Source organism: Apteryx mantelli, chromosome 2, assembly GCF_036417845.1.
Source record: "Apteryx mantelli isolate bAptMan1 chromosome 2, bAptMan1.hap1, whole genome shotgun sequence".
Taxonomy (NCBI): Eukaryota; Metazoa; Chordata; class Aves; order Apterygiformes; family Apterygidae; genus Apteryx; species Apteryx mantelli.
The window spans coordinates 153,859,900-153,887,689 of NC_089979.1; the positions used below are offsets into that span (position 1 = coordinate 153,859,900).

General features: G+C 39.5%; 1 protein-coding gene across 5 annotated transcripts in view; it reads right to left on the reverse strand.

Annotated features, from left to right (window-relative positions):
• Positions 1-27,790, reverse strand: part of EPC1 (enhancer of polycomb homolog 1) — a 67,549-nt gene that overhangs the window by 26,412 nt on the left and 13,347 nt on the right. For 2 of the 5 annotated variants that reach the window (XM_067291874.1, XM_067291871.1), the window contains exon 1: positions 22,874-23,320. The exons of 1 other annotated variant lie outside the window; for it this stretch is intronic. In XM_067291874.1, the coding sequence (XP_067147975.1) occupies positions 22,874-23,026 (153 nt within the window). In that variant the 5' untranslated portion in view covers positions 23,027-23,320. Of the gene's footprint in view, positions 1-8,952; positions 8,970-22,873; positions 23,335-27,790 lie in introns of those variants that run through there. 2 more of the 5 variants (XM_067291873.1, XM_067291875.1) reach the window with 2 other exon arrangements.

Sequence of the window (27,790 nt, forward strand, 5' to 3'; positions counted from 1 at the left end):
TAGTCTGACCCTCTATTAATTCTTAAGATATCAAGTCTGTCACTTGCATCAATTTTTATTGCATCAGTATCACCATGCATGTTCCAGAAGATCAAAGAGGCAATACTAAAGACAGGAGGGAAAGCTGCCACAGAGGCAATACTAAAGACACTAGGGAAGGCAAGAATACAGCGGAGCAGCTGTCACCATAGTCTAATGGCACAGACAAGTGTAAAAGAACTAGAACTTTTGTTTAGCTCTGGTTTGAGGATAAACATAACCTCTGTCAAAAGATAATGTGAGAACAAGGGTGTAAATTTTCAAGAAGAGTTTAGTACTTGCCCAAAGTGCATTTATAGCACACTACTTAAAAAGCTGTATACAGCATGCACATAATTTTGTATATTTCCATAACCAAAACACCAAGTGTTCTATAATTATGGTTCAACCCGACTACAAGCAGACACTCTTGTCTGCAAGCAGAAACAAGCAGAAGAGTGATAACTGAAAGCAAACATTGCCTTCTTTCTTATTTTGATAATATTTGGTAAGTTTTTGGCAATAAGACTGTTAGATTTCGAGTTACAGTTTCTCAAAGATGACAGGCATTGACAAAGCACAAAGGTTATTCTGACAAAATGTCTACATTAGAATATAGTCTGCAAGGTGGATTTTAAGTGAGAAACAACACACGGCATTAAAAAACAGACATAAAGTGATGTGACCTTGTCATTAACAGTCTAACAAACCAAAGCAACAGAATGTTATTGCTTTAGAAAGTCAATTGCAAAAATGTTGCCACAGTAGCAAAAAGTATCTTCTTAACAACAAAAGAACAATTTAGAGTATTCTGTAATTTGATTGCACGTTTCTTCAAAGAATTTCTCCAAAATATTTCAGAGCTCTTAACAGAAATAATTATTTGAAGCACACCTGCCTACAGAAATAGTCAAACCAAAATCAGCTGTAAAGTCCAGTATGTAGAGCAGAGCACAAAGTCTTGAAACCCTCAAAATCTGCCTTAGGGAAGTCAGCATTCTCTTTACTGGCGGAAGCCATGGGTGGAGGGCAGGGGGGAAGCCATGCACAGGGAATTAAAGGAGTTTTAAAAAATATAAGAAAAGACACAGAGATGTGTTCAAATCTATACATATCAAAAACACATCTTTGCACCCAAAATACAAAAGCCACACAGGAGGACACTAGAACTGATTCTCTCACTATTGGCAGCCATGTCAAAATATGGTCCCCTCCACTGATCTCCATGGTCCTTCAGATTTAAACCAGTATGATTGAGAGGAGAATCCTTTCACATCCCTCCCTGGCCTGACAGAAATGCTTTCAAAGCTATTATCTCACAGCTCTCACAATGATGTTCTAAGCTACAGAACTAGAAAGAATACAAGTTTCAACAGGTAGTTATCAATAAGCACTAGATTCACAACAGTTACACTGAAACAGAGACACAGCTGAAGCAAATTTAAGGACATACAAGTTCAAGTAAACTCACAGTCCTGTCTTTTTATATACACTTTACCTTCTAGGAACTTATGGTCTAAAATCCTTTTAGAAAAGACCAAACACATCCAACAGAACTGCAGCTTATTTTAAACATGAACACATTACTCTGTAATTAGGATGAAATAACAAAACATCAGGAACAGGAAAATCACAAGCTGTAAAGTTCATTATGTCATCCAAGAGTTGATGAACAGCTGCCAGAGCAACCTGGTTCCAGGCTACATGGTAAAGCTTTTTTGCCTGTTAACTTCACATCCGTTTTTCCCCCAGGGACAATATGGTTCCTACACCTCAGTTATGTCATGTCAGCAGCAACAAGGTTTGCTGGTGCAAGGACAGCGGAGGGCGACACAGCTAAGCTGCGATGAGACCCAGCTACACAGCAAGACTGTTCAGACTAACTCATCCCATAACATACAGTAGGACTACTAAAGCACTTTAATGACCTACTGCATGCAAATCACTCTCCAACCTCCACCCTTCCTTGGCTCACTAAGCTATGGGGTATGAATTTTGTGCACCTCAGCTGTGTGAAGATCTCTGTAACCTGAATGGTCAGGGAAGATGGCCTCTTTTGGACACAGATGGTCAACCTACTCCAAAAGAAATTTATACAACAAAGATTCAACCCAAAGATCTTGAAGACAGAAACAAAAAAACCAAACGGACTTTCTCTCAATCTTCTCTTCCTGTTACTATGTCTTGTTCTGCAACCTACTGAACAAACAATTTATATCCCCAAGGCTGGGAGGAAGAGGCAGAGTGATCTCTCAGAGAATTACATTCTAACCTTTTAAGATAAACTGTTTTGCCTTATGCCTCCCACCCCTACTTCTCATGTTCCTTCTGGCCCCTCCTTAGAGCCAGTTCAGGTATTAGAAGCATGTTTCTGTAATACTCTTGGTGTGGTGGTTTTCTGCTACTGCAATAGGAAGGGCTCACCCTGGGACAGGCAAGCACCAACCATGCTGCAAGAGAAGGAACTGAATACGCAGCCAGAATACAGCAGCCAATTCAGAACACTTGAAACCAGTAAGAGACACCCTACCCAAATCTCCTTTGCATTTTTCTTACTGTCAGAGCAGCAAGCTGCTGTAGTGGCTTCTAGCATGACTGAAAGCAAAAATACTTATTCATCATGCACAACAGGCCTCACAGCTTATTACAAAAGAGCTTAGTATAGAAACACACTGCATACTTTCCCTTTTACTACCTCACACACAAATCTAATCACACTTTACAACATGTAAAACAGCTAAGACATTCTGATAAATTTGTTATAGCATCTGTTTCCAAACAACGGCTGGCGAAGAGCTCCAACCCTACCCTAATCAGCATGACTTAGTCAATCTGGTCCTGCCTTGCAGAGCACAGAAATCTTCAAAAGGTATTCTGGCACATGATCAATCCCCAAGTTACCCTGATCTCTGAACCCCAGACAGCAAAATTCAACTCCTGAATTCCAGCTTACAGCCCTTGATAACGGCAAACTGCCCTGAGATGAACAGTTACGCAGGCAAGTATACACACTGCTTCTAACCTCTGACTCCAAGTACATGCACATTATATAATATTTTGGCCAATACTTTAAGTTTGGTCACAACAAACACACATGATCAAAACATGACAGGGGCTACAGGTCACCAAAGCAACATTATGTGGTTCCTTATCCTCCCCCTATGATGGGCCCTGAGGAAGATAATAGTAGAAGATCACACTTAGTTCTTTAGTCTGGCCTACAAGCCATTTGAAGCCATCAAGACATTGCAAGCCAACTTTTAATTAGGGCTATCTACATAAATGTAGACAGGGTAAACATCAGTTTAAGCTGCCTAAGGATTCACCCAAACCACAGGGCTGTAGATTTTCCCTTCTCAGGCAGCTGAGGTCTCAAATGCTCTGAATCAATTCATAAGATAGAAGAATTCATTTCCTTGATATTAAGGTGGAAATTAGTAAAGCTGGGCCTCAAACTGTTCCTCCATATTCCAAACATGGAGTAAAACCACAGAGATAGCTTCTGTTAATCAATGGATGTCAGTCTCATGAGCAGTCAGTTAAAGATTCCACTGTAATTACTATAATAATTAGATCTCTGCTACAAATCCCAACTTAAAATAGCTGCGAGGATTAAATAGCAATTGCTGGGTGAAAATGTAGTCTAACTGTACTTTAAAAAAATATGCATTTTTGTAATCAACATAGTGTCAAGAGATCTTGCTAATTGTTAGTATTTTTAGCTGGGACACTAGTTAGAAATGAGGTCAACCACACAGTCTTGATCATCTTAGTCTACTGCTTTCCTCACGTTCAAATCAGAGACTTCTAAGAGTATACAAGAAGCCTGCCCTTTTCTTGGCAAAATCTTGCCGCCATATCTGTGGATTACCAGCAGCAAAATGATCATGAATTACTTAAAATTTTGGGGAAATTTTCACTGGCTTTGTTTCCTAGGTGAATTGAGGTGGTGGACAGGGCATTCGACCTAGAAGAAGAGGACTGACAGCATTATTATTAGGGATCATGATGGTGCTGAAAGAAATGGAAAGTGATTAGCCATCTCATTACTGGGGAGTGAATGGAAGAAATATTAGTTTTGTATTCCAAATTACTGTGAAAGACAGACAAACGGAGACAAAGAAAAGAGTAAGACTGGCCCAAGACATGCTACAGAGGAGAATGCACACAACCTAGGAACCTTACAAACTAGGAAGACTCTAGTATCTAGCACATGCATTACATAGTACACTTTACAAAGCAACTGAATTTTTAACACCTCAGTCTTCCCAGGTACAGACCCCATACTGATTACCTAGAAAGACTCAGCTGCTTATCAAATCACACTGCACTAAATGCACTCGTAACCGTAAGACTCATCATCAGCTTCAAGTATTTTGTTTGGGAATTACTGATAGCTTAATACTAGCAGAGGGAGCTATCCCCTTTCCTAATGGCCATAGATATCCCTGATCTTTTCTCTGTACTGATTTTGGTCCCATGCAACTCCTCAGCCTATTCAGCTCAGTAACCCATGGACAGGAAGGGCAGCTATTCTTCTGAGAGTCTTCTGCTTGTGCAATGAGCTAAATCAGTTCACAGAGGGGTCATGTGAAGACCACGGCAAGCCCTAAGGAAAAGGCAGGACTATCTCTTTTCAACACCAACACATTGTTAAACTGGCTCAGTCCATATCATTGAACTTCATCATACAGCCACATCTCACAAAAATCCAGCCTCAATTGCAAAACCAGTTGAAGTTCCCACCCCTTACCACAGCTTTTAACATGGATCAGTTACATAGTTCAGTTTGCAGTACAGGGTATGAACCTTTTTAAATGACATCCAAATGACATCTGCTCAAGTCAGAGTATCACAGAAAACAGACTAAGATTTGACACTGGTTATATATTAAACTACACCCACCCTTTCAAGGTGTAATCTATTCCACATATAATTAAAAAAAAATTAGTTTTCTTTGGAGCAAAGACTTACACTGGAATGAGAATACCCCTAGAATTTAACCTTCTGTTATCACAGGTTCCAGCTGTAAGGCCAGTAAGGAAAGCCTGTGATAAATCTTTACAGCAAAAGTTATTTTTCACTTACACAGCGAAAATGAAGTGGAACTTCAATATATTTTTCAGCAGTTAACTTATAAGAAAATTGTATGAGGTTCCCAAACTAAAAGAGAGATACAGCAATGCCTTGCTGCTTACTTAAACATTATTGCAAGTCAGCAGTACTACATAACACAACTCAAATAGTTTTGGATGGCAAAAGCTGTACACTGATTTCTGCATATTTTGTTACAGGCACCTGAAATTACTGTTAGCACTACTGAACACTGCTAAAAAATCAGTGTGATTTGAATAATGAGTAACGTGGTAGTCCAGCTTAGCAAGAAACAAGTTTCTATTCTGTTTCACTACTCTTCTGAATACTAATGTTCAGACACACACAGGGCTGCATCTATTTCCAATACAGATAGGGTGCTGCAATCATTCCAATACTATCACGTCATAGCAGAATACCATACACAGCACTGGCTAAAGTTAAGAGGTAAGCTATAAATCCACACTAACAGATAACAGGACTTGAAAAGTAAGTCACTGAAGTTGGATGAACTTTTATACTATGTTTTCCTCTCAAAAGTTTGCTCTGTCAAGTGTGAAACACAAACAACTGAGAAAATCACCTGACTCCTTCCATATACCATGAGAAAAAACACTAAGTCTTTAAGTGATCCTCACTAAACCAGCCTCTTTTTCAGTCTTAGCTGTCATGAGTCTGTACTGATGCCAAGCTGTTTAATGGGTCAGGTTTGAGATATGCCTTAATTGCAGAGGAAAACAGCATGCAAGGAAATAAAGCCATACAATTTAAGTGCGTGTGTGTGTATGTATATGTGTATATATATATATATACACACACAGAGAGAGAGAGAGAGAGAGAGAATATATGTATGAAGTATATACAAGTATTAAGTATACACAGTATAAACCATATAGTTTAAGAAAGTAGTACCTCTACCTTTCTAGTATTAGTTTATTGAAAGTTTAGAAATATTCCCTTCCACAATACAGACTGCACAAACTGGGTGAAGGGGGGGTGTCAACAGCCTCCCAGTTCTCAGAAGGGTGTTCGCTCAAAGATTCTGAAGAAAAAACAAGTCTAAGAATGAACAGAATTTGGTTTCTTTTGTTAGAAAGCATTAGAAAAAATTCCTGAAAATAACACCCAGGACTACTATTTTTCCCTCCACATTTCCAGTAACAAGACTCTAAAACTTAACATTCCCTGGAGCTTGTAGGTCAGATCTTTAAACACCAAACTGTTCAACCACAGGCCTTAAAAACAAATAACCAAACTCTGGTTGGCTAGACTAAGTCTAAATCACAGGCACTACTAGTAAACTAATGCTTTAAAGAATGCAGAAGCCTTTTTGGAAACTAAGTGCAGGACAAGGCTAGATTTTATCGGAGGGCTATTATGCCTAACATCCTGTCTCCAAAACCAACTCATGGGCATCCCTGCAGACGGCAGTAAGAACAGAGCAAAAACACAACCATACTTCACAGTGGTATTCTACCTGAACTGCACGTTACCAGAAACTGGGACTTTGAGCCACATGTGTTTTAGTCTTTATATTTAGTCTGATATATTTTTCTTCCATGATTTCTTTTCAGTCCAGCATGTACTATGCAACTGTAATGTTAATATTAAGAGTCTTGCCAGACACCCAACACGGATGCAACCTTAATTCTGGTTGAAACACTAGGGCCCGTAACACACAAAGCTACAACAACCATAGCTTCCCTGGCCATGGTTGCCTCGTATTTACATCCTTGTCAGGTTTACCTCTCTCTTTTGTAAAGTACAGTTTCACTATCTCAAGCAGATTTAGGTAGTAACAATTTGACAAACATTGATATTTATACTGAACATTTTACAGTTTTCTCAAGTTGTGTGGGGACAGCAAAACATCAAAACCATTATCCAGAAAATGGAGAATATCAGAGAAAAATAGAAAATAACAATGAAATTGATATTTTCAATGAAATTGATCCAGAAAATGGAAAATATCAGTATTTGTGTCAATTTGTTTGCTTAGCAATTGAGGCTCAATACTGCTTCTTTACTACAAACAATTGACAGGAAAAAAAAAAAAACCTTAAAAACCCCAAACTAACCACCTTTTAAAATACTCAAATGTACACATTCCATATAAAACATTCATATACTGCAGTTCAGGTAAAAATTCAAACTATCTAAAGAAGATTCTAGAGCATCATGTTAAACCACCAAGCTCATTTCTGAATTAAAAAAACTGTAGTATTATCCATTTCAATGCTACAGGGAAGGAAGGAAGGCCACAAAGAAAGCACAAGGTGAATCATACTAATGATTAAAATCTAGTCAGAGAAGCACAATTCTGTAGACTCCACAACATCTACATATTAAGTACTTTCTTCCCCTGTGTAAGATCTCACACAACAATGGAAAGAAACTGTCATACAGCGCAGAGCACAAACGTGGGCTGCACAAGTATGTGCAGGCTGCACCAAGCCTCACCCTTGAATTACTGTCACACTGTCAATGATATCAAAGTTACCATCTCATATCCCTCTGAAACAAAAGCTGAATTAAATTGCCTGAAAAGGGGGGGGGGGGGGAATACATTGCACAGGTTGTAACTCTTACCAAGAGGCAAAGGTTTTGTATGTACCAAGACAGCAACGTATCAAGACATGTGGGAAATCTGAAGTTACCCCCCTAAAAAGTACAAATGCTAGAACCGACATCCTCAAAAAAGTTATACCTCAAAGTCTGCAGCAAAGAAGAAACACGTCTGGCAATTAGGATAGGATTATTCTAGTCAGCTAAATTTTGTCAAAATATGTTCGTGAAAACGCAAGTAAAGTTATCGATACTTTTTGACTAAACTCAGTATTGCCTTCTGTATTCACAACACCCAATAGACCAGAATTTCAGGTCTGATGCCACAAAGGTGGAAAAGTGCTTCTTCACTAGTGACAGTAGCAGGTGCAATACTGAATAACTTAAAATAGACTCTTCAAAGATTACACCACTGTGATGCGCTCATCTATATACTTCCTGCTGCAGATGTCAGTCTTCACTTTGCAGAGCTACAGATTTAGACACTTTTGAACTTAGCTATATTTGAATGCAAAAAGATACTATCTACAGCAGAGACTTGCACTAGGCAAAAAGGTTTAAACAAACACCAACTTTAAGTCTCCTGATGAGTCAAAAACGTGTTTTGGATGACTAAAGTGCTACATGCACCACAAGTCAGGTGCCAAATCACTATTCTTTATAGGTCAGCTGTTCTTAGCACCTTGTTATCTACAAGTTTATCAAGATTGCCTTTAAAAGTACAAGATACTAGTATTCCAAATTCATGACCCTTTTACATGCAATTAAGTGCAAACTCCAGTTTTTCAGGCTGGTATAAAAACTGAACAACTGAGACAGGCAGAAGATGATAAAGCCATGTGGGTTTAGGGAAGGAAGAAGAAGGAAGAGCAAAGGTGAACAGGAAAGGTTTACTATGAGGCCAGGCACTTCCCCAATGCTCAAAAGCGAAATGTATTACACTGTGCACACAGAGAGAATAATCATGACAGTTATGAGCTAAGTGGCTGAATGGGACAAAATATGACTACCAAATGTGATTTACAAGGATAGCATCAATACAAATTCAGTCCATGCTTTCAAGTTCAGCCTAGAAGGCCTTTTGCTCTTCTTTCAAAATTACAGGCATTATAACACTTTTTAGGCATCTTGTATTTTCACTTCTCCATCATTAAAATCAGCTTATGACCTTCATGTATTTAAAAAAACAAAACAAATCAACCCCCCCAACACACATACACACACCACACCACTGCTATCATTCCTTATGTTTATTGTATTAATAAAAGCCTATACCTCTCAAGGATGAGATGCATCTTATTTCCTCTGCCTCTCATAGGTGGAAGAGTTCAAGCCCATCCTGACAGTCATAATCCACACAGAACACAATATATCACAAATATGTGGAACACAGCACAGAGCTGCCTGTTTCTCTGCCACATGTTCAGCTGCAAAGATTGTACTGAGTCTTGATGGATAACCCCTGGCCACAAGGGAATAGAGTTATTAGTACAAATATGCATACTTTAATGTGCACATTTAATATGTATAAATACACAAAGTGTAATAGACATTTTAGAAGATGGCTTTTTGTCCTTCCTGAATACTGAATTCAAGAATATAGCTCAGAGGTCAGCACAGAAACTCATTTACGGGACCAAAGAAAATATCCTGTTAATTATACTAGCCATCTTAGAACTTATCACTATGTAAACTACCATAGGTTGCAAGGAAGATTTTGTACTTTGCATCAATTGATCATGTTCCTTCTGTGCAGGAAGTATTTTAGATACATTGCCATTTATGAACGTATTTATAGAAGACTCTTTAGCACATCATAGCTTGAAAAGCATCAACCTGATACTGTATACATTTTTAGAGTGCAAAAAATCAGCACTGCCTAACATATGCTTATAAATTACCAAAAATCAGGCTCAATCTCATATTGCTTACTGCATTAAATAGTTTGATCATTCTATATGACTCATGGGTTTCTTACAATGCCAAAAATAAAGGGCCAAATAATAACTGATCAATCAAAAGAAAAAACAACATTCTAATGCAAGGTGAGAAACACTTGACATAAGGTTAAAGCGTTTCGTTAACATGCAATTCCAATAGAGACAACTGAAATGACTTGCCAGATTTCATGCACAAGAAAGGGAGGCGGTGGCAAAAAAAAAGACAACCCCCTTATCCCCCAAATTTTACAGTTTTTAGGACCATATTTAGGCCGCAACACCTTAGTTTTTCTTGTTTATCAATCCGACATCACTGAAATACAGAAAGAAAAAAAAAAAGTCTTCAAGGGTAATATCTCAAAGCATTTTATAACAATAGTTCAAAGACACCTAGAAGGTTTTTCAAACTGTTTTGCACCTTTCAGGATTTCTGACAGTACACTGCTTCTGATAATTAATTACCTGAGGTTCTCAAATAACTGGTATTGTATGGCCTTTTCCTCAAGCAGGTGTTTTATTCCTTTCCATATTGGTAAGTCATCAAGGGAACCACCATCCTATGAAGAACACTAGCCATCCACAAGAAAACGTATTCCTGCTTCTTCCGTCCATTCAGTGCTGAGATAGATTTGACCTAGTAAAGTCAGTTCAGTAACGGCAAGCCAAAATATCTTTCCATCCCTGGAAAAGACACTGCTGCCAAAAGCTGGCTTACGACCTCAAATTCTGATTCCAGCTGCACAGTTTCATCTGCTAAACTGATAATCTGACTTACTTCAAATCCTCAGCAATGAATACTGCCTAGAATTCACAGGTAACTTGAATGGATAATTTATATTTAATGTGTGTGAAAGAAAAGTATTGAAACAATCCCCTCAGAAAGTAAACTTCTCAGCTATCATCTAGTTCTGTGACTGTCTCAGGAAAAATGACACCACAGTCTAACACATCCACACACTCATTCTCCCTGTTAGTGGTGGTGAAAACCACAACCACAAAAACAATACACACATTCATTATAAACACAGAAGTAAATTGTACATACTCTGCTGACCACAGTGACGAACATTCTTGGATAAGAGACTATCTGCCTCCAAATCTAGCAACTTTTAATGCTGAATCTCCTCCTTCTCTATAAACCAAAAAAGATGCTTCTTTGCCAGAATTTTCTTAAGCGCAGGGATAAGGACAGTAAGAGGTCAAACTTATACTGCTGAGAGACAGGACAATGTACTGCTTTTCTCATATTCATGAGAAAACTAATATTGGAAAATTTTCTGGAAAAACATTTTTGGGTTTGAATGTTACAGCAGGGAAATTACAGTTTAATTTAAAATATTGCAGATACCTTATTTCTTCAATTTTCAAAATACAGCATTAAACCAATCACTGGATACAACTTTTAAAAATAATCAGGTTTATAAATCATGCCCATGGACCATCTTTATCTGCCTAAGGGAATCAATAATGAACAAATTGAGGGCTTGGTTTTATACATTTGTTTTTCCGATAGACTCTCATTTGTCAGTGAGAATATCCATGAATATTTTTCCCACTGCCACCTGGGAACGCCACACTATCCAGTCATACAACTTAACTGTTATCCTCTGAGTGGACTACAGTCACACAACATACCCATGTATGAAGTTAAGATTTACAAAATCATAACTAGCAGAGAATTTGTGGCACCTTTTTCCTCAGTAACATGAGCTTATTAGGAGCACTTCAAAACTGGTCTTCCCTCAGCAGCTTCTCCAGAATTTATAATCAAGGCTAAGGTTCTGTCCTTATTTCCAGGGCACTCCATAGCTCATACTTGGATCATCTAAAAGCCTGGTAAAGCTCCCAAGAAACAAAGTCAACATTCATCAACTATCCCCTATCAGCTCAAGGTCCTTCTGCAGTAAAAGTATGGACGCATGAAAAAACAGGACTTACCCAACGGTTAATGCATAATTGTAGAAAAAAATTCAAAAAACAAACAAAAACAAACCAAAAAAAACACTCCAAGGATTAAAAAACCCACTGCTTTCTGTTCCAGTCCAAGAAATACAATACAAATTGCTTTTAATTATCATTAAGCAAATTTCTAAACATCTTCCAAAGTCAAGACACCTCAGAAAACATGCATCTCCTCCAGAGAAAGGGTGAGAGAGTAAACACTCAAATTTCTGTGAATCACTCTAGTTCTACAGCTCTGATACAAAGTGCCCCTGTCTAAAAACTTTTAAATGAGAATGCTTCCCTAATTTCTCCACCATGCTTTTAGTCTATGAAAAATACCTTATAAAGCCAAAGAACTTTTTCAGATTAATGTTTTCCAATTGAACAAGTCTTACATTGGTGACATAAAAAAAGCTGCTTTACTTCAGTTTCTGTAGTTGAAGTTCTTCCCCATCACATGCAAACAGTGAGACAAGGAAGTCTTGCCTACTACCTTGAAGTCTGTTGAAGTTCTAACTTGATGAAATGCATTGCTTGCCTGAAATGAACTGAAAAAAAAAAAAATAAATCTTTATCCTAACATTTGAACAGTCTCATACAGTACTTGGCCTCCACTTTAAGACGACAGCATCTACATCAGAAAACAGAGTTAGTACACTAACATTAACCATAACTTTATTTCAGCAAAACAGAAGATAAACAGCAAGGTCAAACAAGCCATCGCTTTTGACAATGAACATGTAGAAGTGATGGGTGAGAAACAGTATAAAATCCATAAATTTACCCATATGCATCTGTAGGCTTTAAAACTTTCATAGAATTAATCCACTTACAGGATTCCAGTAACTATACCAAATATGAAAATTCTGCAGTGCTGAACCTTGAGTAGGTTCTTTCCTATAGCTTTACTCCTAAACATTCCAATAAATATCACCCTGTTAACTCAGAAGAGAACTGAACTTAAAACAAGCAATAAGATTTCTATGTTGGAGAACTTTAAGTATTATGTATAAGACACTACAATATTATAAAATCTTCTTCCTGATATCAGTTTCCATTTTCTCTCAATCTTCTAAGAATTCTTTTCCTTGTAATTTAAGAAGTGAGAAAATCAAATAGGCACACAGGACATGTCCTGCTAAAACACTAATACAGGATTGAGGATGGGAGGGGGGAGAAATACTGTGTAGTTTTGCAGTTAAAAAATGCATTTCTTAAGAGGATATGCAAAAGCAAAGGGGAGAGCAGGAATATAATCAACAATGTTATGAAGAGACTTAAGAAGGGGAAAAAACTATGGAATTTAAAAACAAGCAAATAGGACATTTGAAATAATTAAACCTGGGAAAGTGCCTAGAAACAAAGGTGTCATACTACGTAAACGGACAAATACAGGGGATGATAATGGCACCAACAGAAGAGTATACAAATCAAGTTACAGCCAGTGTTTTCTTACTTGCACCAAGAAGGGCATTTTGGGCAAGATTCGTGACAGGTAATAGTTTGGCAAAGCGACTCCCAACCTTCTTTCCTTTCCAAGAGAGGTTCTGTATCTTTAACCCACTGTCATTACACTTTCGTAATACAGCCTTGCATAAAAACCTCTAGTGTTGAAAAGGAAATCTGGAAACAAAAGCCTAAGCAGAATTTAACTTTCCATGCTAAGACCTTCCTAACATCCATACTTTGAGCTGCACATCTGATCAGTGAAGATGAAGTCTAAAGCTCTTCAAATTACAACAGAAAAGGGACAGCAGCATGAAGTATATATAGGGAAGTCCCTGCTACATAATCTCTCTCTCCAGTAACTGTTCCAGGCAGGCTGCAAGATCTTGAACTATTTTCTACTTATCATTAAAAAGGAAAAGACTCTAAGTCATGATATAGATACAAAGCTATGAATTTAAAATGAAATTTCAACTAGCTTCATCCTATCACAATACTCCTGCTCTCATAACTGAAGACTGTCCAATTTTGTACCAAGATGCAATGCCACTTTGGACATCGACAAGCAATCCCTTCCAACAACACACTCTCAAAAGCTTCCATTTCAACTGAAAAAGCATGAATTTCTTAACTTCTGATTAAATATAAAGGAAACAAATCTTTAAGAGTGGTACTCAAACCTTAAGAAGACTATTTCCTCTCTCACTGAAAGTGCCTGTCCTTTAAGGGACTGACAGACTAGCCATTCCCCCCACCAACTTTTGTATCATCCTCAACTCATCCTATTCACCTTCATGTATTTGTTTAACCAAAGAGATCCTCTCTGAACAGTTAGCCCCAGAAAGCACATACAGCTGAAAAATATACAGATACTGGTGGAAAGCAGGGAAGAGAGAATATACAGGCTTGTCAAATAGAAGAGAGTTGTCTACAGACAAAAGCAGCAACTGGTCTTTTTGTTCAGACACATCAGTCATTTGATGCATTCCTTGATATTAAAGCTATTTATTCTTCTTACAAATACAAAGAAAAGTACTAATGAAGGGGAAAAAAAGAACAAGTGACTGATTACACATATCAAAGCCAGCAAATTAAAGAACTCTCTTCTAGCAGAGCAGACTCCCATGTACAGACATACACATGTTCCTTTAAAAGAAAGGCTTGAGAAAGTAATGTATTAATTAACAAGTATTCAAACTAATGTTGAATATGCTCTGCAAATTGATTTTGAAATAAATGTATATATGCTGCCAAGGAATATTATCATGTAATTATGACACAATTCTCAAGACAGAGAGAAACAAAGTCATATACTCAAAAAAACATTAACAGATTTAAGGGCTTGCCATATTGCACTTTATATCTACCTGAAACAACTGAATATTAAGCAGGTTCCTGTGAACAACTTAACTTTCTACTGGAGTAAAAAACAAGATGTTGGCTACTGAAATCAAAAAGAAAACTAAAACTGTGTCACTCTGATCCTCAAACATTTTTTTTTACTGAATTATTGCCTTCCCCCCAAATATAACCTTTATAAACATTTTACTGCATGAAATTAATACCCGTTTCTTTGCTGAAATCCATTACATCATACAAATCAAATTAAAAAAAAAAAAAAACAATTACAAGACAAGGTTATTTGGCTTCTCCTTAAGACAAAATACAAAAATTCACAGGAGGTACAGCCTTTCCATACAAGCCCAGACTTAAACTTACTTAGAATTATGTCCTGTCATAAGCTCCTCTTCCCAACCTCCAAAGCTCTACCTGTTCCATTCCTTCTTGTGCTATTAAGAACAGTGCTAATAAAGTTGTCTTTGCTTTTTTTGGTCTTGATGTAAATAATTTGAAGAGACATTTTCAATCTCTTCCAATGTTTAACCAACCTCATTGTTACTGAGGGAGCACTAAATACGTCTAATCTATTTTATCTTACATCTGAACTTTAACAATTGTCCTCATTGTGGTTTATTCTGCTATAAAGCCACTGCTATTACAAGCATCCTCCTCTATGTGCAGTTACAAAGTGATGAAAAGGTTAAAAGTGATTTGAACATGGGTAATTCAAACTAATGCTTTAAGACTGGTCTGCATTTAGTTCTTCTGGAACAGTTTATTTAAGAAGAATTTATCATCCTGACAAGTTATGTATGTATTTAAAAGAGATTAAACAAATTAGAAAAGAAAATCCTTCACCTGTAACATATGTGTCCTAGCTTGAAACTCTTCCAAAGTTGATTCGCAAATTCCTATCCTCCATCATTTCAAAACAGAATTTGGACCTTCTGGAGAAGTCTCTGATTGATCATCTGCACCTTGTGCCAACCCACACTCTTCCCACTATCCTCTGAAACTTTTGAAGTATTTAATACTTGTAAGTATTTTGAAACATTGCACTAAAGCATAGGATACCACCTAAACCCTTATTAGAGTACTGTGTTTAACTGATGCTGTATGCAGAGCTAACATCACATTATCAACCTACTTCCATATGATAATGCCCTGCTCACAACTTCAAGGAACACATTTAGTGCCCGACTTCTCAGTAGCATAACAATGGGCTATCTACCATGATTCCTAAACTTTTATCCAGGATTGGTTACAGGACGTTGTCAACATCCCATAGGTGTCTTCTATATTCCCAGTACCTAGATGAATATGGTTAAGTTTTGCTTTTTCCAATTTCAAATTGAGACGGACAATCTCATTCTGTAATAGAAAACTGTGCCACCATGATCCCACTGACTTCAAAAAGAAAACACTGGAGGTACATGTGGTTTTCATACCACAAAAATCAACCAGTCTCTTTAGATAGTCAGAGAGATATAATGACTAAATTGCTCACTGGAGGAGCCACTCTTCATCACCAGCCAGAGTTCCTAATTTGAATCAATATTTCAGGTGCATAAAATACCTTCGATTATTAAGCAAAAGAGAACAGAAAGCTTTGGTGCAACTGAAGTCTATTGTAATAAGGTGTGATATCCAGTAAACTGCTGCCACTATTACTAAACAGTTTGGGAAGGGAGGGAGGAGGGAGGGAAGATGAAGCAAAGCACTTTTCATCACCTGAATCCTCTGACATAAGCATCAGCTGGTATGGGAATTTTCTTGAACTTGGCATTTGGCCTTGTTTGTGGTAAGCTGTCACGTGTTTTCTGTCTAAATTATCTGGCTAAGGATCTCGGATCATTTTCACAGAGATACACCTGAAGTAAGTTAGTGAGCTCAATACCTAACTGAAAGGTAAAATTTAATGGCCTATGATACCAGTAAAGGAGCTCACAGAAAAATCTCTTTCACCTCTTAACTGTGGTGTTCATCGAGATGTTGCTTTAGATAAAATTGTATCAAACCTTCATTTCTCTCTCTCCCTTGTATCAAATTATGAACACACCAAACACATTCTGTTTTAGCAATCTGAAGTATGAGTCAAGAGTGTTTAAAATTATGCACAAAAAAAGATTAGACTGGTATATAAAATTAATGCCTCCTACTATACAATATATAACTACATAAACAGAAGAGTTGGACAAAGGGGAACATACTCAGGAAGCAATTCTAATCAACTCTGCAAGATTCCTGAATGGAGCAGCACGCAAAAAAGTTTTCTACTATCCTCATTTGCCTCAAGATTCTTTAGATTACCAGAACTCAAACACTAAATTACCATCACTGAAGGAGTTCTTAAAAGGCAATCTTCCCTTTTAAGATTACTTTGGCTTCTACAGTCTAATGGGTGGAGCTTTCTTTTCTTAGTAAGCTGATTAGAAACTTTATATGGAGTTTCCCAATCCTACATCAAAAAAAAACCCCAAACAATTTCAGACTTGAAACTGATTTTTCAATTAGAGCATTTGTAATGATTTGACATTCGCAGGTCTGTTTGCCCCACCATGATCCTAAAGAACTTATTATCAGCAAATCATCCATCAGCAAGGCAACTGTTATTTTAAGAGTATTTAAATGCTGTGTACACAGCTGCTTAATTAGAAGGAAATACATACTTCAATAGAAGTATGTGTTCACACAGAATGTGGTTTCTTAAACCAGTAAGAATGCCCTGACCAAAGAGATGATCACAGTATCATTAGTGAAACTTAAGTATGCAATTTCAAGAGTATTCATACACTGACTCACTACACCTCAGCTATATGCTTACTTCACTCGTATTTTTAAATTATGGTGACTTATGGCCCAAATCCGGTACATTCTAATTCAGTCTTTTCCCTTGAAGAAGAACAGCTGTTTCAGCAGCAAGAGAGTCTAGATATTTTAGCCTTCCAATGCTTCCTGCACGGATTTGGGAGGAGCAAGTCACAGCTTCTGTCTGTGCCCTGCTTGGAAAAGAGCTGTGATAATATCCTCTCTGTAGAACTACCTCAGGCACAGCTATCTTTGAGCCTGCCCAAACCAGGTAAATGTGAAACTGAGTACTACTTTGCTAAAATAGAGGCAATCTATTAGGAAACATGTTTAAAGTGTTCTGAAGAATCTGAATGAACATTAGGCTCATCTTCATCAGATGTTAAATAGCATTTAGCAAATACTGGCTAGTCATGCCAATATCAGAAAAAGACCAAGTATGTCCAATAATGACATTTTAATCAAACAAGCTGTTCTTAAGCATCTCCAAAGACAAGGGGAGCAAAGATAACTACAATTAGGGATTTTAATATGTTCAAAAACACACTTTAAACTATTTAAACAGTTTGCTCAAGTACTCAGAAGACAGAGTATGACCATTTTTAAGGCTGACAATTGCACACGCAGACTTAATTCCATCTTCTGTGCAGCCTGTTAGTTATATCGTAACACATATACACAGGAAAATAGTAAGAACTGAATGAGCAGTTGTACAAATTTCAGATTCTGGGTGCTTAATTCTTCAACCTGCTTTTAGCAGCATTAACTAATATTAGTTAATAAAAACGGAAGTTTATGCACTGAACCTTCAGAGAACTCCATGCAGTGTATCAAGCCTAGCAAAAATCTAATAGGCAAGAAAGTCACTAATTCAAAGTTAGGAAGAGAGCAAAGACTAACCACTGGACCACAAGCTTGCCCAGAAGATTAAAAAAAAAGTATTTATTTACCAATAAAGTTTTAGTCCTTCTCACCACTTATGCAATATTTCCCCCCCATCCCTTCTCTCATCTCGACACCAAGGACAGAGACACCAAGATTTAGAAAAGTTTATCTGATGAAAAATTTGAACCTAACCTATACAAGCATGAATGTAAACAAGACTAAACAGAAATGCAACATTTAAAAAGGTAGTTGTGAACAACTAAAACCTTAGTATGGCCACAGTAATATCATCATTTACATCAGAATAACAATCTCACACAAGGTAGTAAAGAGAAAAAAAAAAAAGAAAAGCAGAACAGGATAATTCCCATACCCACAGGACCATATTCATGCAGCATAACGGACTGTTATTAACCACAGAAATGCCATTAGTCACATTTTCCCATTTAGATAATTCATTTCTCTGATATACACTAGGACACTTAATTAAAAGTATCTGTTCACACACTAATCTTTATGAGGCACTACTTCAGATAAAGATCCCAGGAAGTTCATACTTCTTGACATTTTAAATATGCCTCAGAAATTGAGTTGAGGTCCTTCAAACATAAGGTTTTGATTTTCTTCATACATAGCTATAACATCCTTAAATCTTTTTCAAAAGAAACTACATTCAGGGTAATTTTCTACAAGAATAAAGATTCTAAAACTTATCAACAAAGTCTTGGAAAAAATTTAAGTTTCTTATCTTTGAGGTAAGAGAGCCTAAGAGTGTTTTGAGGGGTGTGGGAAAGGGGCTGCATTCCCTCTCCTTTTGGAAAAAAACACCAGTGAAAACATGTATAGTATTCATAGGTATGGTTGGAGACCACCAGACCTAGGATGCTTTTAAAGCTACCTTTTCTTTCTGAAAGGTGAGATACTTAACATGTTTTAAAAGCTTTTTTTAAGTAACAATTTTCAATACAATAATCAAAGTTGCCTTTGGACTGCTTTTCCAGTTGTCACCTTTATGTTTCAATCTACTTGAAATTTGAATTTCCAGTCTAAAAAAAAAAAAAAAGCCACACATTAACATCCTCTAAAAAAGATCTTTACAAAAAATAAACAAATCTGACTTCCTCTACTCCTTTTTACAGTTTGTTATGAATCAAAATACACTGGCATATGTTAGCTGAATTTGAATAATCAGAGTATTAAGTAACCTGCTCGCTGGTTCTCATAATTAAAGCAGATAATAATAATTAAAAATAATTTAAGAACAGAGTTTTGAGACAATACAGTAGATGTTCAGTGTTGCATAAGAAGTGCCATATTTCTGAAAGCTTAGTTTTGTTTTTTTTGTTTTTTTTTTTTTTAAGATGCAAATGCTTCCTTATGATTTTAGTTTCTTAGGTTCAGAAACAGCCTTGGCAACAGTCACAATGTGTTTACCCTAGGAACTTGGGAGCTAAACCAACTGTCAGAACATAGTATCAGTTGATAACTTCAAGTACCATTGTCTGTGTGCCAAAAGCTTTTTACTGTAATGTCTTTCACCTCCAAACAAAACCACTAACTGAAGTCATGACTTACTAAGCAGAAAGTTATATTCTACTTGTTAACTGAATTAACATCACTTTAAGACCCTTAGTTGCCCTTCTGTTGTAAATGTTACTACACCTCTTCTATCAGGTGTATTTTTCAGATTCACATCCAACTTAGTAAAGCTTTTTGGCCTTCAAAACACTCGTACAGAACATCAATGCTCACCTTAACTTTCAAGGTCTAATAATGAAGATGTTATTTTCTGCATTTATTCTTTGTAGGAACAGGATGGGAGAAAGATAAGATGAAAGGGAAGCAAAATAAATTCCTTTTTGTGCATCAAAACACTAACTAGTCATTTAAATAATCTTGTGACTTGATGCTTGAATATTAATCTTTTTGATTGCATTTTTCCCTAGGGAAAGTTATTTAGTCAAGAGGAGAGCTCTTAACTCCAAGTATGTGTTCCTTTAAAACTGCATTTATGCAAAACTCAAAGTAATGTTAGAATTCTATTTATAAAATAGTTATAAATGGTTGTGCTCATTAGTTGAAGCCCCCCCAATCTCCCTATACACACAAACACATGCTCTTATGGCCACTTTACCATCTATTTGTAAAGAAGTAGATATTACAAGATATCTATTATTTTTATGCACTATTAGGAAAAAAAAAATCTAAATCAGTTCTTCAACTGCTATGTAACACACACAATTCCCCACTTCCCAAAATCCTCTACTATGTGGAGTTTAGGAAAGAGAAAGTAGCAGTGTATTAACCTGTAACATATGTCATAACTTTAGTCCATTACCATGTCTCTTTGTTGTCAACACCAAGGTAGAACCGAAGAGAAAGGTTTTGGGGGGGGGGGGGGGGGGGACAGAGGGAAGGATGGAAACTTAGCAAGTTTGTAGAAACAAAAAGGGGAGAAGAGTAACATCAACTGCTTTATCTAATAAGTTCCTAAAAGGATTCAAGACGACACTTGTGTTTACCAATGGCAAACAAATTTTGTGAGCGTGTATTTAGAACAAAGGCACAGGGAAACTGTGAGAGGTGTTTACTTGCACTCAAAGCTCTAAAGTGCAATACCTTAATTCTGAAGGCTAGATTTCGCAAATAACATTAGTCATAGAAACAAAGTCTTATAATTAGCACTTAAAAATTTTTCCTTGCTCATGATACTTTTCCTTAGCTGGGACATATATCTGTATACATATGGAGGCTGTATAGTTACTCCATATGATTTTCTATCCCAGACTTGTACCTGCAAGGCAAACAGTGGAAGAGAAAGACAGCTATCTGACATTTCCACATATGTAAATGCACACACACATTCATTTTAACTGAAAAATAAACTCAGCAGACAAGTATCACAGCAGACACACTTAAAATTCCAAAGCAAGTGGAAATGAAGGGTGCTCTCTCATGTCAGAATCCACAGGTATGAATTCAGAATACACCTACTGTATTTAAAAAGCTAAGAGCATCTAAGCATACCTACCTACTGCTTATACACTACTTTTACTAAATGGATACCACTCCAATAATAGGTTTTAAGAACTACTGCTTCACAGAAATGACCCAAAATATCATCACAGTTCATAATATGCATTTTAGTGGATGTTAAAAGCAGTTTACAATCTTTATAAGATTTGGAGATATTACATGTAATTAATATATGGGGGGCATTCACACACACACACAAAAAAAAATCAGACTAGTTATTGAACGAAGACAATACCATGCAACCACACAAAGAATCCTACTCTCCCTAAAATATCTAGAAATTATACAATTTTAACACATTTTGTAAGTGCTCATATAGTCAGTTAACTCAGACCAACAGTGCCACAAAGAGAAGACTGCACTCGAGTACATCTGTTTTAAATTTTAGAGAAGTAACTCAACTACACTGTGCTACATATAGAAGGATAAACAGGAACTTTATAGCCTGTCTGTCACCTTCAAAGGACAACAGCAGTCTGACAGGTAGCAAAATTCAAGAATATAAAATTGTCACATTTATTCTTATTACTGTCAAGACTTTAATAATCATATTTCTACCATTTCTCTTGTACTGCTGTACTTAATGTACAAATGGGGAAAAAAAAACATTATAGTAAGGAAATAATACGAGAGCTGTCAGATGTATAAACACTGGGAAAAAGAGGAAAAAAGAAACCGCTTGCACAGCTCAGGCTCTTTAGCAGTAACAGTCTTCAGCAGTAACAGCTATTAAATGTTATACTTGTCTTGGAATGCATTAACTGAATGATTAAGTGAACCTACACTTGGAAAAGGTTCAAGTTTCATTCTCCATTGAGACAGCAAGACTGAGAGGGGAACTGCATACTTTTTGGCCTCCAAACCTTCTTACTTTGAGTAACAGTTCAGTACCCATTTCTACGTTTCTATGCAAGAAACATCAGAACTTTACTTACTCCACGCATGTCTGAAGACACTTCTAGGATTCTCAAATAAACCTAAACAGAAAGCCTTCCACTTTCTATTTCTGGCAGCGAGGAAAGGCTCTCGGTTCATACCCAGCAACGCAACGCGAAGCCCGCACTAGAGCAGCGCCGCTGTAGGACCGAGGCCCCCCGGCGGCCCGCAGAGCTCACGAGAGCCGGCGGGCGGCCCAAGCCCTGCCAGACTCGCCAGCAGCGGGACACTACGCGCATACGTGTGTGTGTGGGGGGGGGGGGGGGGCGAGCGCGAAGGGCGAGCAAACAACGCGCCACCCTCGTCCCCTCGCAGCGCCAGTACCAGCGCCACCACGGGCCCCGCTTCCCCGCCGGCCCGGCCCCGGCCGCCGCCGCCGCTCCCCAGCGCGCGCTCCCGCGCGAGCGGCCACAACTTCCTCGCGACAGCCGCCGCCGAGCGCCCCCTCCGGCAGCGCCTGGCTCGGCAGCGCCACCCGGTGGGGCACAGCGGGCACAGCACCGCCGGGGCCCGTCTTCCCACCGCTGCCGCACAAGGCCCAGCCCAAGAACCAAGAGACAAAATGGCGGCCGCCCGCGGTGTCACGTGACCCCCTTTGTGCCTTTCGGGGCCCCGCAAAAGCGCCCCCGCTACGGCGGGGAGCGGGCCGGGGGCAGAGGGAGCCGCGGAAAAGCCCGAGGGGAGGTGCGGTAAGGGGCAGCCGGGCTCAGCACCTTCCCTCCCCGGTCCCCCCTCCCGGCGGGCGGGGAGAGCGAGGAGAAGATGGCGGCCATTTTGTGCTTGCGCAGAGGCGAAGGTGGGGGCCCCGGGTGCGGGGGGGATGGAGGGACCCGGCCGAGGGGGGGGGGGGTCTCACGTACCGACTCCTCTTCCTTCTCCATGCCCGTGGGCATCTGCGGCACGGCCCGGTTAATGGAGGCATATTCGGCCAAGTCGGGCAGGTCCTCGCAGCGGAAGACGGGCAGCGGCTTGGACGCATCCAGCGCCCGGGCCCGGAACGACAGTTTGCTCATGTTAGGCGGCGATGGCGGCTCCGGCTAGGGAGGGGGGGGCGACAGCAAGAGCGCTCCGAGCTGAGAGCCGGACCCCGCCGAGCGCTCTCATGGAGGGACCGGGGCTCCCCCGGCAGGGCGGGGCGCACTCCGACACGGGGCCCGGCGGCGCCGGCTGGCGCGGCTGGGCTGGGCGCTGGCTCCTCTCCTCCGCCGCTCCGGCTCCGCTCAATACGCCACGGCCAACATGGCGGACATTAAACCTCGACTGGCCGCCTCTTTCAGCCAACCCCAGCGCCACAGCCATTCCCACACTGCATCGCGCAGGGGCGCGGGCACAGCGCCGCCCGGGGGAGAGCGCGCGCAGCGCGGGCACGGGCGCGGGGCGCGCGGGCTCGGGCGCGCGGGCGAGCTCCGGCCGGCAGCCAAGCGGGCGCGGGGCAGCGCCGGCGGGGCTCGCCGCGGCCCCTGTCCCGCCGCGGGGAGGAGGGCGCGGAGAGGCTGTCTCGTGTACAGAGGCTGCCTGGGCTGTCTCCCCATGGGGCGACACGCGCTACGCAGGCGGGGGCCGGCGGCTTAGCGAGCCCCCACTCGGGGCGGGGGGGGGGGGGAGGGTCTCCCTGCCGTTACCGGGGCGGAGGGAGCAAACTCGGCTCCCAGCGACGGGAAGCGGGGAAAGGGAGCCGGGGAGAGGGGAAGGGGCCGGCGCCGGCTTTCCCGGCGCCCGCGGCAGGCTGGGGCTCGGGCCCGCCGGCACCTGCCGCGGGCGCGGGACTTACCCGACCCGGCAGCCGCGGGGCCGCCTGTTCCCTTCCGAGTGCGGCGCCGCCGGGGCAACGGCCGGAGCGGCGCGCCGCGCCCGGCGGCGATTGTGACTTCAGGGGCGGCGGCGGCCGGCGGGGGCAGCGCTCGGGGCGCCCCGCCCGCCCTCTCGCCGCGGCGGCGGCCCGCGAGGGCTCCGGCCCGGCCCGGCGGTCCCGGCCGGCGGCGGCACCTGCCTCCCGGCGCGGCGCCCGCCCGCATCGCGCCAGGTGGAGGCGAGGCGCGGGCACCTGCTCCGAGCGCCCCGGCCGCGGGGGCTGCTCACCTGCGCCCGCCGCCCCCTTCTCGGAGGTTTTCGGAAACTTGGTCCCGTAGCTAAGTGCAGGCACGGGAATTAGTTTAACCCTTGCTGGGATCCACATTATCACTCGGTTACCGATGCAAGCGAGCTCATTACACAGGCAAAGGTTAGAACTGATGTGAGCGTGTCTCATGAGCTGAGCTGCTCCATGTCTCAGTGATTTAGTTAAACCGAGGCGCTATTCTGCCGTCAGCCCGCGCAGGAAACGCGGAGCCCCGCGCGCCGCGGGAAGGTCTCCGGGCGCTGCCTCGGCTCGTCCCCGAGCAGCCGCAGAAGTGTCAAACCCGTCCCCAGCCCTTCGCTGCAGCGGTCGGTCGCTGCAGGACACGCTGTGATACCGGCTGATGCGGGGTATGGTTTTGCATTAGAACATAATCTATTCCTACATTTCAAAAATCTTCTAAATAAACCTACACACCTGAAGTTATGCTTCTTTTAATACAGATTTATCAGAAAATACTAATGTTTTGTTTGAATTCAAATATCCCTACTATTAAAGCAAATATTGTTGCATTGTGCAGTTATATAAGACTCAATAAACTTAACTTGTTCTTTCTCTATCACATATTACCCAGGAAAATAGAACTTTAGGAAACAGGACACAGATGTAACAGAAGGATTTCAAAAGTCTTAACTTGCTTGTTAATTTTCAATCTGGTCTATAATCTATAATACAGGCAAAAAGCCATTTTTTAAACTCATCACCTCTTTAATAATAATACCACCATCCTAGACTTTAAAGAACTCCTAGTCACTGGATAAAATATTGCTAGACACAGTTAATAGCACAGTTTCAATCCAACAGTTTGCATGTCTGACTTCCAGACAGGACTGCCAAACTGCTTCACCTGTGAGTCATTTAGCTTCACAACATCTTTGGGAGAATAATTTTTCTGTAATGCAAATGGATAATTCAATGGAGGACCGTTGCTATGAAGAATATGACCCCCCCCCCAAAAAGGGGGGGTTCATATACTGGCATAAACTAAAGAACACCATTGCATTCACCTGTATTTCACTATGTACACTAGAACCAAATGTTGAAATTGCATATTGCTTTTTATGCTAATTTGAAAGCTTAAGTATTTGCTAGCTAGAAATAGCATTCATAAAGTATAAAATAACTCTCAATTGTATACGAAACAAAGTTTTCCAGAAATATTAAACAATTTCATTTATCCAGCCAGCAGAGAGGTAAGACAAGGACAAAAATAAATGGCAACACACTGTCATAGATTGGCTTTGACCTAAAGCACTAACTGAAAAATGAAATACCTAAGCAAAAAAGAAGGCAATTAAGTACAACTCTCCACTTCTACTGATGAAAGACAACCAATACATAATAAAAAGCAAAGTGTAACAAGCATTCTGAAGTGTAAAGAAAGGATATTCATGCTTGAATTTATCCTTAATTGACCTTTGTACTTCTAACCTTAACACAGGTCTGAGACAAGTGCAAAACATGCAAAATGCACGATAACATTTGGATACAACAGGACACTATGCATTAAGAAAGTTTTGGCCCGAAACTCTTGGACTCAGTGGTTTTTATTGTTTTGCCTATAATAGATTGCTTTCATCTATTTTGGAGAAGTTGTTTATTAATCCTTATTTGATCCTAAACTCATGTGATACTAAAATGAGAAGTGTGATATTTGAAAAACAAAGAGATTCTAAAACAATGTGATATCAGCACTGATTTCTGTTCAGTTAAGGTGATAATAGAAAAAGGTAGAGAACTTTAGAGGCAGGATTTTAAACAGACTAATATTTTTGTTTTACTTTCCTTGCAGTTAGGATATACAGATATATTTTAAGTTTTGCCTTTTTTTTTTTTTAACATTTACATGTAGTAGATAACGACAGTAGTCATTATCTAGAATTGGTATCCTGTTTTGCATAATAACCAGGAGCATGCTGGTTTCCAGCTCTCAGTTAAAGACCAGTAAGTGTATATTTAGTTGTTCTACAGAAGCACTATTTTCCCCTTAATCTTAAAAAGGATATATAATTCCATTTATACTATATTTTAACATATAGAAGAGACATCACACTATGTTATGCTGTTTGTCCAGTTTATTAAAACAACAGTAGAAGCAAATAACATCATAGGCAAGCATAATCCAGCCTTTCTCTACTTTAAAGGTAAACAGTGTCCATTCTAAAAACTGTAATGTAATGAAATGTAATGCAACTGAAATATAATGAAAACAGCATTTTGAATTGCTGTTCTTTCCTGTATAAATATAAAACTGTTGAAAATTAATGCTGCACCCTTTTTTTAATATTGGAGCCACTTCAGGGCTCCATCGTTTTCTGATCTCAAAATATTTAGTGCAATTAGAAGAGTAAGCTTTACTAAAATGGAAGAATTTTGTACAAGAGTTTTAATACATCAGTTATCTAGGAGATAAATATAACCAGACTTTAAAGTACATTCAAAAGTACTAAATCCAGATGGAGCAATTAAGGGGGGGGAGATCTCAGAACTTGATCCGTTTAGGTCCAGAAAGGGGTCTTTTATTACAGTATCTAACTCAGGTATGTAAAAATGTGCTTTTTTTTGTTTGCAAATTCTGTGCAGAATTTGACAGGTTTTACAAATTTTGATAGTTATTTATTTCATGTTTTAAAGTTTCTCCTAGTCAAAGAAAGGCTTTCAGTATATTCTTTCAGCATAAGTTGTTCAGTCTTCTAAACAAGCATGTAATATTATCAAGTTCTAATCACAACATAGAAGCCCTTTATACATAGCTATGTTAAGTTCTGCATGTCATTTTTGGTGCCTTCTGGAATCAAGCAATTGTGTATTTTAGGGATATAAAATTCTAGGAGACAGTTGTTCAACTTCTGGTAAGTTTTTTTTATTCTTGTTCTCATTTTTTGTATTAGAAGTTTATCTCCAAATAGATTGTTGATAAGTATAATATAAAGGTTGCGATGCATTAGTTTTCTATTGTTCTAGCTTTAAAGGAGTCTGTTCATATGAGGAAATACCTCTTTACAGAAATAAATAGTATTAACACTGAACATTTGATGTCATTCCACTCTCCGGCCTCATTGGAAGGGTAATTTTTTTTCCTTTTTTTTCCCCCCCACAAAAAGAAAAATTAGACACTGAAATCCACAGTCAAGCTGGGATTAGAAATCAAGTACATCCTTGCATCCATTCATTTTTCTCTGGCTGTTCTTCTCTTGTAACTACTTAAAACTGTAGTAGACAACAATAACAACATGTTAAAAGTAAAACATGTTTCTTATTTGCCTATCACTTAAAAATAGTTCTTACATACAGAAGATACTATATTTTCATAAATTGAGGAATACACTGTGCACACTAAACTGTACACTAACTTTCATATCCATAAATATTTGCAGTACATAATTTTTCTCACCTGGACCAAGTTTGCATACTATTTCTGCTATTGTAGAACTCATCAACTCATTTAATTACGTAGTAATTTTGGTAAGCTGGTTTTTGCCTGTTTAGCTCCATAAATGCCGACTACTATGAATTGATAACAAAAAAGTATCACCGGTCATTATTTTCATTTTCAATAATCAGATATTAAGAAATGACTCACTGTAAAGCTATCATGCTGTAGTTTCCAGAATGACTTAATCTCAGGGATATTCTGAAAGATATAGTTCATTCTCTTGTC